Source organism: Canis lupus, chromosome 36 (genome assembly GCF_048164855.1).
Source record: "Canis lupus baileyi chromosome 36, mCanLup2.hap1, whole genome shotgun sequence".
NCBI classification, from domain to species: domain Eukaryota; kingdom Metazoa; phylum Chordata; class Mammalia; order Carnivora; family Canidae; genus Canis; species Canis lupus.
Window position 1 is genome coordinate 29,344,311 of NC_132873.1, and position 12,816 is coordinate 29,357,126.

Below are 12,816 nucleotides of genomic sequence, written 5' to 3' on the forward strand. Positions count from 1 at the left end.
GTTTTCTGTAAACAATAACTTTGATTACCTAAATGTACTAAAGATAGAGCAAAAGATACTATAGGCCAATTTCCTGTATGAATAATCGACGTAAAGTCCCAAATAAAATAGTTCATTGATCAGAATTCAATAATACATTAAGAAAAAAGTATATTATGACCAAGTGGGATTTATTCCAGATTATAATTACAGAGTAAATTGTGCCTGGGAAATGCATTAATGTAATTCATTATGTAAATAGATATAAGGGTGGGGGAAGCCTATGCTTATCTCCATAGTTATTGAAAAGAGCTGACAAAACCCAAAACCCATCCCTGATAAAAGACAGTAAAAAAACACGAACTGCTAGATACCTCTTCAGCATATTAAAATATACACCTCTCAGTTCTGTAGACAGTGTGTCCCGTAGTTCAGAAAACCTCAGTTAAGTAAGTCAGAACCAGGGCAGAGATGTTCATGCATCTCTATTTCCACTGCTACTTAAATAACATTATGTTATTTGCCAATACAGTTAGACAAGAGAAGATCGTTAGAGGCATAAGAATCCAAAGACAACATCATAAAGATATTGGCTCTCCCTGAATCATTCATAATTTTAATGTGATCCCAATAGAAATAACAAGTCGCTTTCTGAAGCTGTGAAAGTCATCAGGAAAATAAACGTGCAGGAACAGCAAGGAAGCTCGTGGAGAAGTTCAGCAGTAAGACGGGCCCATCCCTGCTAGATATACCCCAAACTCTCTATAAGTAAACACTGTTCAGGGGTTTGGGTTTAGGAAGAGAAAGACTTGTGGGAAAGCAGAGAAAATCTACAACTTAAACCCAAGTAGATAAGGAAATTTGTGTGCTAAAAGTGACAAAGCTCTGGGGAAAATACGAACTTTTCACTGAATCTTAAGACGAAGGAAAGAAGTTACAATTGTATCCACTCTTCACAGTAAACGCAAGAATCAACTTCAAATGAATTAGAGATTTTAAGGAATAAAGAAACCATGCAAGTGGAAAATCCAGATATAAAAGAAGAAAACACTAGCAAGTTTGAATATGTAAAAATACTCACATGGAATCTGTGCCATGTAGGACTCTATGTAAGACAGTTTGATGGGCACACTTTTTGCCATGGGAGGGGCTTTAACTCTAAACAAAAATAGCATCTTTCTAGAATCCAGTCTGTAGGAGAACAGTCTCCGGTTTACCACTCCACCGCCTGGGTGTGGGACGTTACCTGACCTTGACTTAACACCTAGTAAGCCATGCTGTGAGGATAAACGGGAACACCTTAGGTCACGAACGCACAGACACCGCTACGTCGGAGTCTTCTGATCATCAAGGATGAGGACTGAACACTGATGTGCCTGCACTGATGATCACTCTTATGTTAGCAGATACCCACTGAAGTCCTGAATGGCAGTACTGTTCAATTGATAGGCCTCTGACTCACCTGGGGTCTTGTCAGAATGGGGCTTCTGATGCGGTCATCAGATCAGGACCCAACAGTCTGCACCTCCAGCAGGCTCCCAGGTGGTAGGCGCCGCTGGTCTGGGTACCACACTGTGACTTGCGAGGTTTTAAGACAAATAGGTACAGGGTTAATGAGAATAACCTTGTCTACAAAATTTGAGAAACCCTGAGATAAACTTCCTGTGTGGTACGATGCAACCGTATGGGTTAATGGGCAATTGCAGAAATCCTCTGTTTACAGTAGACCTGAGCGGAGCTTCGTCTTTCTGTAGCCTTTTTAGTAGTTGACCAGTGTTTTCTGGGGTCTTGAGAACTGAGTGGTTTCGTGTCACTGCTCACGTGGGAAGCTTGTAGGAAGGTCTGGGAGGTCTGGGAGGGAGGTGTGCACAGGGTATGGACTTGACTTTGGAGACTAACCAGCAGCTGACTACAACGGAGGAGAGGAGTTAACCAGTTGTTAACCACGCACCACCTCCCATTACAGGCGCAGTCGGGGAACGTTCAGAGCACTGTGATGTTAGACAAGCAGAAGGAGCTTGACAGCAAAGTGAGAAACGTGAAGGACAAAGTTATGGTGAGTATTGAGTAAATATGTATGTCTAGCCTCTAGCTTTTTTGTAGACAGGAAAAGGTTTCAATTGCTGGCGTGTAAACGTGGTAAGTGATTTCAGCCTTCTACGTAGCTGAGGAGAAGAGGTTTGCTTAAGTTCCAAACCACGAGGAAACAAATTGGCTAAACCAACGAGCAGATAGACCTTTATGGCCGCTGCTCTAACTTCCAGACATTGAGCTTATCTCTCTTTTCCTTTGCAAGATTGTGCAGGAACTGCTGACTTTGCCCCACCGCTCGGTAAACTGGGTGTTGCTGCTCTGCGTAGCCTTTTATGTGCACGCTTCTCCAATTGGGGTGTTCCTGGGCTCACACAGAGGCCTGGGTGAACGTGGCCCATCTTTCTCAAGCACCTGTTTTATTCTAAGACTTGGAAGGGGAACAAAGACTTTTTGCTAAAAGAAATTCTGATAACATTTCTGATTAAAAGAAAATACAACAATTTTAAGATGAAACCTACAAGAGAACTGAATCTGCGGAGGAGAGGGCTGCTCCGGTGCCCTGGGAGCACGTGTTCACCGCTCTCCTCTGTTAGGGCTGTTTACCGGAAGGGAGAAGTAGTCCTGCGGGGCAGCAGGCCTGAGTCTGGGAAGGGCCCTGAGCTAGGCGCGCCATCTCACCTGGGCATCTGGGTCTCACCAGCATGGACTGGACTTTGTGCTTCAGGCAGGGTCTTTCCAAACTCCAGAGTCTTGGAAGCAACTTTATCCTGCAGCCTCCCAAGGAAACACTTCATTCAAGTAGAAATCAAGTGAGCCCAGTCTGAAAATAACTGTACATTTTCCTCTTAAAAATTATTATGTGCTTATTAAGGAAATAGACAGTATTATGTATGTGATTAGAATTTTGCAAGTTGAATTCATATTTGAGGATTGTCACCGTGCTTTTCTGGGTCCCATTGACCTATAGTAATCTTATTTCCTAAAGTCTCTGGAAGCTGATTGGTGGAAAACCTGTTTATATCCTTATTTGTAGTGTATAGAGCACGAGATCAAGACCCTAGAAGATTTACAGGATGAATATGATTTTAAGTGCAAAACCTTGCAGAACCGAGGTAAGAGTCAACGTTTGGCTGGCTGTCACTTCTGTGTACACTCGATGAGGAAGGCAAGTAGGTCTTCGTGTTTGTCAGATGTTTTATGACTCTGAATTGCTAGTTTGGGCCTCTTGATGATGCAAGCCAGGGTCTTAACCTCTGTACTGGTGACATTTTGAGCCAGGTAATTTCTTGTTGTGAGGGGCTGTCCTGTGTGTTCTAGGATGTTTAGCAGCATCCCTGACTTTTACCCACCAGGTGGCAGTAGAACTATCTCAAATCCCCCGGTGGGTGGGAACAGAGCAGTCTCCAGCCTTTGCCAGCTGCTGGGGTAGGGGTGGGGCCAGTATCATCCCCCCCGCCCCCCTTGACAAGGGCTGGTCTCCTGTGGCTTCTTGTACCTAGCCCGCAGATGGACTTAGACTGACAGGTGTGTGGAGCTTGCCTGCTGGAAGCTCTCCCAGACACTGCAGCTTCCTACGTACACTTCACAGAGAAGTTCAGCATCGCTCTTCATGTTCTAAAGCCATCTCGCTCCATTTTGTTGTTGCTCATCTTTAACGATGACAGACTATCAAGTGAAAAGAACCCAAATGCGTGCATTGTGTAAAACATGGGAGGCATTACTGTGACCCTGGTGACCGCTTGGAGGACGCCAAGGGTAATCTGGAAAGATTATTAGGATAATCTGAGGGCTGGTGTGAGAGAAAGGAACCTGAGCTACTGCTTCTCAATTGTGGGCTTGTCTTTCAAAGCTACAGATACACTTTGTATACATTCTTTATCTGAGATTTTCAATTTTGTCACTTGTATTCATTTAAGTAACATTCTAACAATGACTCAAGAGCCAACTGGTACTGTTTCCAGTTTACTTGGGTCACTGGAAACGAGTACTTTGTTTCAGCCTGTCCAGCTTCTATACTTAGGGCATTTCTCTCCTTCAATCAAAACTGAAGACGAAACTTTGATCTGTCAGCTGATAGTGTTTGGGTTATATTTCTTCTAAGTGTATGTGAACCTTCGATTTAGTTGATTTTGTTTTTTTTACATTTACATTTATCTGCTCTCTCCCTCATGTCGTAGAACATGAAGCCAATGGTGTGGCAAAGAACGATCAGAAGCAAGAACAGATGTTGATCCAGAAGATGTATTTAATGCTTGACAATAAGAGAAAGGTAGTGATTTGCTTTCCAGAATAACCTGTTGCTTTTATCACAGACTATAAATAATAGGCCTGAAGTTTAGAAGAGAGGAAAAATTATTTTTATTTATTTATTTATTTTTTTGAAAAATTATTTTTATAACCACTTGGTTTAGAGCCCCAGTTGAGCTATTATTTGCTTTGCTTTTAAAAAAGATTTTTAAATTCAATGATTAGGGCAGCCCAGGTGGCTCAGCAGTTTAGCACTGCCTTCAGCCCAGGACGTGACCCCTGGGTCCTGGGATCGAGTCCTGCATCAGGCTCGCCACAGGGAGCCTGCTTCTCCCTCTGCCTGTGTCTCTGCCTCTCTCTCTCTGTCTCTCATGAATAGTCTTTTTAAAAAAATAAGTAAATTCAGTGATTAAAGATGAATTTACCTCACTGTGTGTCTTCCTCTCCCTTTAGGAAGTAGTTCTCAAAATAATAGAGTTGTTGAACGTCACAGAACTTACCCAGAAAGCCCTGATTAATGATGAACTGGTGGAGTGGAAGCGGAGACAGCAGAGCGCCTGCATTGGGGGACCCCCCAATGCTTGTCTCGATCAGCTGCAGAACTGGTAAGCTGCTCCTAATCCGACTGGCCGACCCTGTGAACTCAAAGTGCGCATTCGAGTGGTTAGTGGAAGGGACCCCGTCAGAACTTTGGTTTAGACTGTGGTTTAGTCCGGCTTCTTCTGGCCCTGGAAGCACTTGAAAAGCACATGCTGTTCATGCCTGTGGCCGAGTTCAGCCAAGTTCTGCTTGGTTGGGAGCACGCCCCTCCCCACTGTCCATGCACCATGGGACACGTCATTTGTGCCAAAACGCTGGCGACATAGTCACAGAACACATTTGGTGACTTGAGCCCTGTGTCTTATTGAAAACAAGACCACGTAAGACATTTTCCAGGTTTGCATGAAATAATAGTCTGGATCACTCATTCAGTCCTCCATCTCGGAAACGCTTGCTAGAGGCTGTGTGCCCGGCCCTGGGCTAGGCCCTAGGAGTGCGCGACCAGGGATTCTCGGTCCTTCCAGTAAGGAGTCTCTGTGTGGGGGCGGGACCCAGGTGTGCTCCTGTGCAGTAGAAGGCTGCTGGCGGAGGTCTGCGGAGGCGAGGGGAGGAGTCATCGGGGAAGGTTTCCCGGGAAGTGGCCCTGCAGTGACGTGACCCGGAAGAGGAGTCCTGCGCACAGCCCCGGCTGGGTGGCTGCAGAGTAGGGGGCCCAGGAGGACAGGAAGCTGGAGCATGGTTCTAGGGGATCTCACCTGCTGCCGGGAGCAGGACCGTGTCTGGGGGCTGCTGACAAGCCAGGAAGGCTGTTTACTGGAGTAGAGGTTCACTTCTCTGGGGCTTTTTTGACTTAGGTCACCCTGGCAGCAGTCTGGAGAGTAGACTATAGACAGAAAGGCCAGTTGGGTGACCTGAGCATGTTAGTGTCGCCCCAGAGACACCGCCAGCAGAGTGGACGGAACAGATGGTTTAGGGTAGAGGTGAGGGGACGGTGGCCTGAGTGGCCCCCAGGTGCCCAAGGCCCAGAGATCTCAGGAAGTTCTCTGAATTGATACATTCTTTAGAATTCACACTTCATACTCAGCCTTTATTTTTATTCTGTGGATTGGCTCCTCATATTCCGAATGTCTTGTGCTTAGTTAGAATGTCCCTGCAGAGGTACTGTCACCCTCCCCCCCATCCCCCCCCCCCCCCCCCCCCCCGATGCCTTGTCGCCGAGGCCACAGGAGCCTGTTCAGGGCCGCAGCTGGGCTCTGGGGCCATCGCGGTACTGCCCGCAGGTTGTTGAGCCTGTGTTGGGTGCCAGGGTGAGCCTGCGTCCCCGTCATGGCCACATGGCCACTTGGTGGGGCTCCTGGCGGGGACTGCGCAGTGACGTGGCCTTTCCGGGGAGAAGGCTCCTGCAATTGGGCCTCCAGGGGGTGAGGCCGAGGGGCCTGAGCGCCCTGCCCTCCACAGCCCTGCACTCCCCCCCATCCCCGTCCGCCCCCATCAAGCCTGCCTGGGCTCCCCCTGTCCCCGTCCTCATCTGTCCCGTCCGTCCTGTCAACCTCTGTCAAGCCTGCCTGGGCTCCCTGCAGCCCTCGCGCCCGCTCTCAGGGCCCCATGTCCCCGCTGCCCTCACCCTTCCCCTGAAGTCGGGGCCCGCAGGCTGCAGCCCGACGTGGGGGGCCGTCTCTGCAGCCAGGGGAGGGCTGGGAGCTGGGCCGTGGGGACACTGCTTCTGAGGGAGGCCCGTGGGTCTCATACCCCCAGGTTCACCGTAGTCGCTGAGAGTCTGCAGCAGGTGCGTCAGCAGCTTAAAAAGCTCGAGGAACTGGAACAGAAGTACACGTATGAACACGACCCGATTACAAAAAACAAGCAGGGGCTGTGGGACCGCACCTTCAACCTTTTCCAGCAGCTCATTCAGAGGTAATGGAGGGATCCCTGGGCTTCTCCTGCAGCTCTTTTACCCGGGCGGGGAGGGGGGGCAGTTTACTGCTCTCTCAGCTGCTTTAAAAGTTTAGTAGGTCATGTAATTCGTTTAGGGCACTCATGTCTTCCGGGACCCCTGTCCGTGCCGCTGGCTCTTTGTTCTCGTGGCCCCTGGGCTGTAGCTTGTCACTTCGCCGTGCCTGTCCTGTGCCCCCCCGCACCCCCACCGCCAAGCCGCCCCCTCGGAACCTCACCTCAAAACTGTATCCTCCTGCAAGTTGCAGCTTCTATCTTGTCCCAAAATCTTCCCAGAATTTCCAAACACAGCACCTCCCTCCCGGATCTGCACGACTCAGTCTTTATTCGCCCGTTCTGGATTTCTTATGTACCTGTGGGCGTGTATTTCTGTTGCCTGTGACATAAATTACAAGTTCTTGGAAGACAGAGATGCGCCTTTGTCATCCTTTTCCCCCCATGGGGACCTGGCCCAGTACCCAGTACCGGGCCCGTGGGCAGGCCTTCCAGATGTGCTTAGTAGATACAAATGCGAGCGAAAGACGAGTCCTTATTGTAGATTTTTTCATACTCACTTGACATAAATACCCTCCGCGTCCTGCGGCTAATGTCCAAACAGAACCACCTCAGGGCTGTATCTTGAAATAACCAAGGATATGTATTTACTTGGGTTTTGGAATGCAAATTTGGTCCCTTTTAAAATGAAAATTAATATTTGGAAATGCTTGTGAGGTAGTCAGTATTACTAAACAATTGGACCAGAAGAACGGCTCTCTAACGGATACTGGAATACCCGCTTCAGATTATGGTAGTGAGCAGTACGTTACCTGGTTCATTTGTACCTGTAGCAAGATTCCTTTTTATTTTTTGTTCTTGTTTATCTTTAAACTGACAGACCTTACATTGGGCTCAGGTGCACACATAGCGATTGGGTGTTCATGTATTTTGCACAGTGATGGCCAGTGCGGGTCTAGTTAGCAAACTTGGTTCTTCGTGCATCTTCCTAAATGAACATAGCCCAACCTGGGGCTTTTGCTGGCGAAGGTGTCACAGGTCGCTGCAGCGACTGTGGCCGCACGTCGAGTGCAGATGCGGTATGGAGGTTTCCGTGCTGACCGACAAACCTCACTTTGTTCATCAACTTGTTCGAATCTTCCAAACCGAATTTTCGCTTGCACGCTCCAGCCCCCTCTCCTGTTTCAGGAAAATAATTTGTCCCGCCTCAGCCTTCACGGAAACGCTAATGTGCACTTTGCTCGGAATTCACAGCTCCTTTGTGGTGGAAAGACAGCCTTGCATGCCAACTCATCCCCAGAGGCCGCTGGTCTTGAAGACGGGGGTCCAGTTCACGGTGAAGCTGAGGTAACCCCAAGACGTGGATGCCCCGGGCCCTCCGCTATGCAGTTTGTGTCCCTGGGCCCCCAGCACTGTCACGGGGGATGCTCCAGAGGACGCACCCTGCAGTGGCATTCCAGCCTGCGTTCGTGCTTGGGACGTCTAAGAGTCTATCTTCTCCATTAAAAGAAAGAGTTAAAAAAAAAACAAAAAAAAAAAAGAATAGGAATACAACAAATATTTATGTATGCACACCACACCGGGTTTTTTCACCCGTTAATGTGATGCATGTTTGCCTTAAAAAGGACTTCAAAAGGGCAGGACTGCACCTGGGGGAGAGCATCAGTTCCGGCAGTGTCATGCCCTCCTGGGGATGAGCTTCTAACCTGGGCTTCACGTGCCCCCGAGACCACGTGCAGTGTGTGTGAATACGGACCCGTGACACGTGTTCTTCTGGTGACTGGGTCCAAGCTTCCATCGGGTTTCAGAGTTTCCCTGTGGTCTGAATGTGTGTAGACCACCACGGAAAACAGCCCAGTGCCAGTCCTCCCTCCCAGAATTCTGCACGTGTCTGCACACATACACAAAGACCCACACACACTACAATGTACAGGATTTTATTTCTAAAAGCTAGTGTCCCGCTCTACAAGTTGTTTTGCAGCCTACTTTTTCCCTTGCTAATAAATGGCAGAAGTGTTTCCATGTGAGGACAGATGGCTCTCCTTTCTCTGCTGAATGGCGAATTTATTGAGCTGTTCTTCTACTGGCGAGGAGCTGGACGCGCCTTCCGAGTTGGCCTTAGTCCTTTCTCTGGGGGGCTTCGACCTAGGTCCCCAGGGCCGGCTCTGCCGCCGCTGCAGGGGGTCTAGAAACCCCACCCCGTCCAGCGGAGCAGACCAGTTAGGGGCTCCTGCCCAAGGTCTCCAGCTCATCAGAGGAGACACGCACGCCCCCCCGCAGGGCTTCGTCCCATCCTTCACACCACCCTGGGATCACTATAGATGTTAACCTCTTTTTCCTGGTTATGGGTAAGGATTCATATTTTCCCCGACAGGACAAACATTAGATACAGGTGCCAGTAAAAATATGTTTGCTAGGCTTTACCCTTTACCCATGTGATTGGCCCCAGCTAGACGTTTTGATAAAACCCAGTGTTGGCAAGGCTGTGTGGGGAAGCCGTACCCCCACTCACGTTTGGCGGATATGGAAAAGCTGCTGCTTTCTCTCGGAGTTTAGTGTCACAGCTTTGCCCCAGCAACTCCACAGCCAGGGACTTACCCACAGATGCACTTAAAAAAACATCCAACTCGACATACACGGAAGTCGATTCAGCTGTTCATGGTAACTGGACCACGGAAATGTTCACCGGGAGGGAAAGGGCTTAATAAATAAACTGGGACAGACCGTTTCCTAAAGTAATAATGACTTTTGTTTTTCTTTCCAGACTGTTGGTGAAACTGCAGGAGCTGAATTACAATTTGAAAGTCAAAGTCTTATTTGATAAGTAAGATATCTTTGATATTATCTCGCCACATACACTGTTGAAATGCCGAGTTTCTTAACCCAACACAGTGCTGCGCCGGGACTATGTATAAGTGATCCTAGGAGATGTAAATCAATGGCCCCCATCCCAGACACCGGGAGCTTCCCCTAGAGCTGACATCAACCTGCTGGTGCCTTTTTAGACCAAAAACAGATGAAAGAACGAGCGTATTTTGTGCATATGAACTTGTAAGGATCAGGTCAGGAGCAGCCGGGCCCGGACACCACCCCTCCTGCTTCCTGGAAGAGGACAAGACCCTTGGTCCAACACCAGGCCCACGGTCGTCCATGTGGTAGCGATTCCGCACCCGGTCGTGGGTGCTTCTGGAATGTGGCTGACAGCCTTTTGCAGGGACTGCGTGGAGCCTGCAGGATCCACCCTTGTCTCTCCTGGGCCCTAGGGACCCCCAGGACTGCCAGGCTCTCACGGGGGCCTGAATGGGGCAGTCCCACCGCATTTTGCCTTTAGGCCCTGGACCTGGACTAGGCCTGACCTAGGTCTTGGCTCCCTCGTGGCCCCGGCCCCTGATACAGTCCGTGTTCTGTTTTGCATGTAACCGACTGGCTTAGCCAAGACTGTAGGTGACGATCCGGGCCATTTTCCTCTGGTGTCTTGTCTCCAGCCTGAAACAATGTTCTTCCTTGGACTCTGTGCCTTTCCTGCCATCAGCTGTGGTTTCTCTGTGTATCAGCTCTTGCTGCTTAATGATTCACCTGGAAACCTAATAGAACCTGAAGCTGCTTGGCTCGTCCCCGTCTGAGCTCTAGGTGGTCCTCTGGTCGGGGTCAGCCTGGGCTCATGGCAGGTCTGAGGTCCTGGCTGGGACGACCGGGCCCCATCCGTGGGGCTCTCAGGAGCCCGCCCGGCCTTCCTGCATGGTGACGGCACCCCAGGTGGGTGAGAAGGGCGGCGTGCTAGGCCCGTGGAGGCGAGGCTTGGAGCTCCTGGCGTGGATGCATCCTCCCATCCACTCTGTTGGCCGACCTGAGTCACCTGCGCCCCCAGGGACGGAGAGACACTGTGTCTCGGAAGGAAGAGCGGCAGAGATCTCACGGCCGTTACACTTTGTCTACCGCGGTCTCTCTTCTGGTTTGTTCAGCTCTTTGGTTTCTCCTCTGTTCCAGCTCTGGGTTTTCTTCTTAGCTCTGAAAGGGCAGCTTTGTATCTTTGCGCCACACTATTCCTTTTCTTTTCTCCAACACCCCGCGCCCTGCCCACCCGCCCCGAAGTGTTGGTCACCCGCGTAGCTGGTGGTGATTGTCATTCACAGAGATGTTGGACTCCTGGTGGAGGTAGGAAAGGAAGCCGGCCGCGTCCCTGTGGGTGGCTAATGGCGTCCAGTCTGCGCCTCCACCTGACAGATTCTTGCGAGTCCAGAACATGACCGCGTAGTCACTGAACTTACGTTAGAGGCGAGGCTGCTCAAGATTTTTTTAAAGATTTTATTTATTTATTCAGAGAGAGAGAGAGAGACAGAGAGAGGCAGAGACACAGGCCGAGGGAGAAGCAGGCTCCACGCAGGGAGCCCGACGTGGGACTCGATCCCGGGTCTCCAGGACCAGGCCCTGAGCTGAAGGTGGCCCTAAACCTCTGAGCCACCAGGGCTGCTCAAGATTTAACCTCAGATTTAAAACTTGAAAGCTTCCTCAAATCATTGACTCTTCCGATACTTTCACGAGAGCCTTAAAGATAGTGGAGAGCATTTAGCCATCGTCTGGGAGCTCCCCAGGCCGACCGCAGACGTGGGCTCTGCTGCCCCGCGGCTGCGCAGCCTCTTGGGGCCTGTGGGTGTGCAGGAAGTGGCCAGAAGTGTAGCCTCGCGGTGGTCACAGCACATAGCCAGCTCGCCACTTACGGCATCCCGTGCGTTTGGTGCTCCCCGCAACGCGCTGGACGAGAGATGGGGGCCTGGGTGGTGCACCTGCCCAGGGTCACAGGCATCCTTGGCTCCTTGACAGAGCTGGTGCTGCTTGACTCGGGGTGGGGGAGCAGGAGGGAGTGAAGTGACAGGTGTAGATTCCATGTTGATCTTCGACTTGGCTTTTACATCTTTGGTAAAGCTCATGTCAAAACTTCAATATGCGTGTGTATGACTTTATTGATCTGTGTATTTCTTTCTTTTTCCCCAGAGATGTGAGCGAGAGGAATACAGTAAAAGGGTATGTCAGCCACTTTGCACCGGGTTGTACTGTCTTTGTCTGTCTAACGATCCTGAGCCTCTGAGGTGTCTCTACTCTGTATTGTCTAGGTTTAGAAAGTTCAACATTTTGGGCACGCATACGAAAGTGATGAACATGGAGGAGTCCACCAACGGAAGCCTGGCAGCAGAGTTCCGGCACCTGGTAGGGACGCCAGTTTCCCCTTCTCGGCCTTGGGTCGGGCATGTCAGGACCGAGCGCTCGGCTCCCTGTGTGACGGGGACACAGCCCCGGGAGGCGGCTTTCTGCAGCTCGTGGCCGGGACCCCGGCAGCCCTTGGGAAGCCCTGCTGCTCCTCGCGCTGCCTCCGCCCGAGACCACCTCCCAGGGTGCAGCAGTCTGGGCGGGGTACCCCCTGAGCCGGCGTGCACAGAAGGAACATGTGGCCGCTCGCTCCAGAGCCTTGCAGTCCCCTGGCTTCTCTGGGCTCCCGGCGCGGCCGACCCCAGGAGGTCACGATCCCTTGCCGGCCACCTTGCCCACGACCACCACGTCTCCTGCCTTGTCTCCCGGGGAGTGGGCCCGTTCCAGCAGCCGTAGAAGCCCAGCGGGGGTGGCAAGCAGGTGGTGCCTTTGGCCTGCGTCCGTGGAAAGTGGGGGCTGCTGGTGGATCTGGAGCGCGGGCACAGAGCCCGGCGGGGCGGGAGCCGCGGGCAGCTTCGGTGGCAGCCCTTCCGTAAGCCAGCGAACCCTGGGTAGTGAAGCCAGCGCTTCCCCGAGAGCCCATCCCCCCAGGCCGCTCTGCGCCCCAGGCTTCCTTAGAGCCTCAGGGCTCGGTCCTTCCGAGGGCAGTGTGAGCGGGGCCCTGCGCCTGGGGAGCATGAGGCCGGTCATGAAGATTACGGGGATCTTGCGGGGGAGGGAGCAGGATGGGACCCGTGCAGACTCTGCCGTTTGCCTGGTGTCAGGCTGCTGCCAAAAGGCACCGAGGCCCGGGAAGCCCACACGGGTCCTGTCCCGTCCGGCCCTCCGAAGATCATTTCACGCCCTTTATCCTTTATAAACCCT

General features: G+C 51.2%; 1 protein-coding gene across 1 annotated transcript in view; it reads left to right on the plus strand.

Annotated features, from left to right (window-relative positions):
- The window catches only part of STAT1 (signal transducer and activator of transcription 1), a 40,453-nt gene that overhangs the window by 11,548 nt on the left and 16,089 nt on the right, over window positions 1-12,816 (plus strand). Inside the window, exons 6-14 of the mRNA XM_072813224.1 lie at window positions 1,946-2,035; window positions 3,047-3,125; window positions 4,191-4,282; window positions 4,714-4,865; window positions 6,556-6,714; window positions 8,002-8,094; window positions 9,512-9,571; window positions 11,740-11,769; window positions 11,859-11,952. Of these exons, the coding sequence (XP_072669325.1) occupies window positions 1,946-2,035; window positions 3,047-3,125; window positions 4,191-4,282; window positions 4,714-4,865; window positions 6,556-6,714; window positions 8,002-8,094; window positions 9,512-9,571; window positions 11,740-11,769; window positions 11,859-11,952 (849 nt within the window). The remainder of the gene's footprint in view (window positions 1-1,945; window positions 2,036-3,046; window positions 3,126-4,190; window positions 4,283-4,713; window positions 4,866-6,555; window positions 6,715-8,001; window positions 8,095-9,511; window positions 9,572-11,739; window positions 11,770-11,858; window positions 11,953-12,816) is intronic.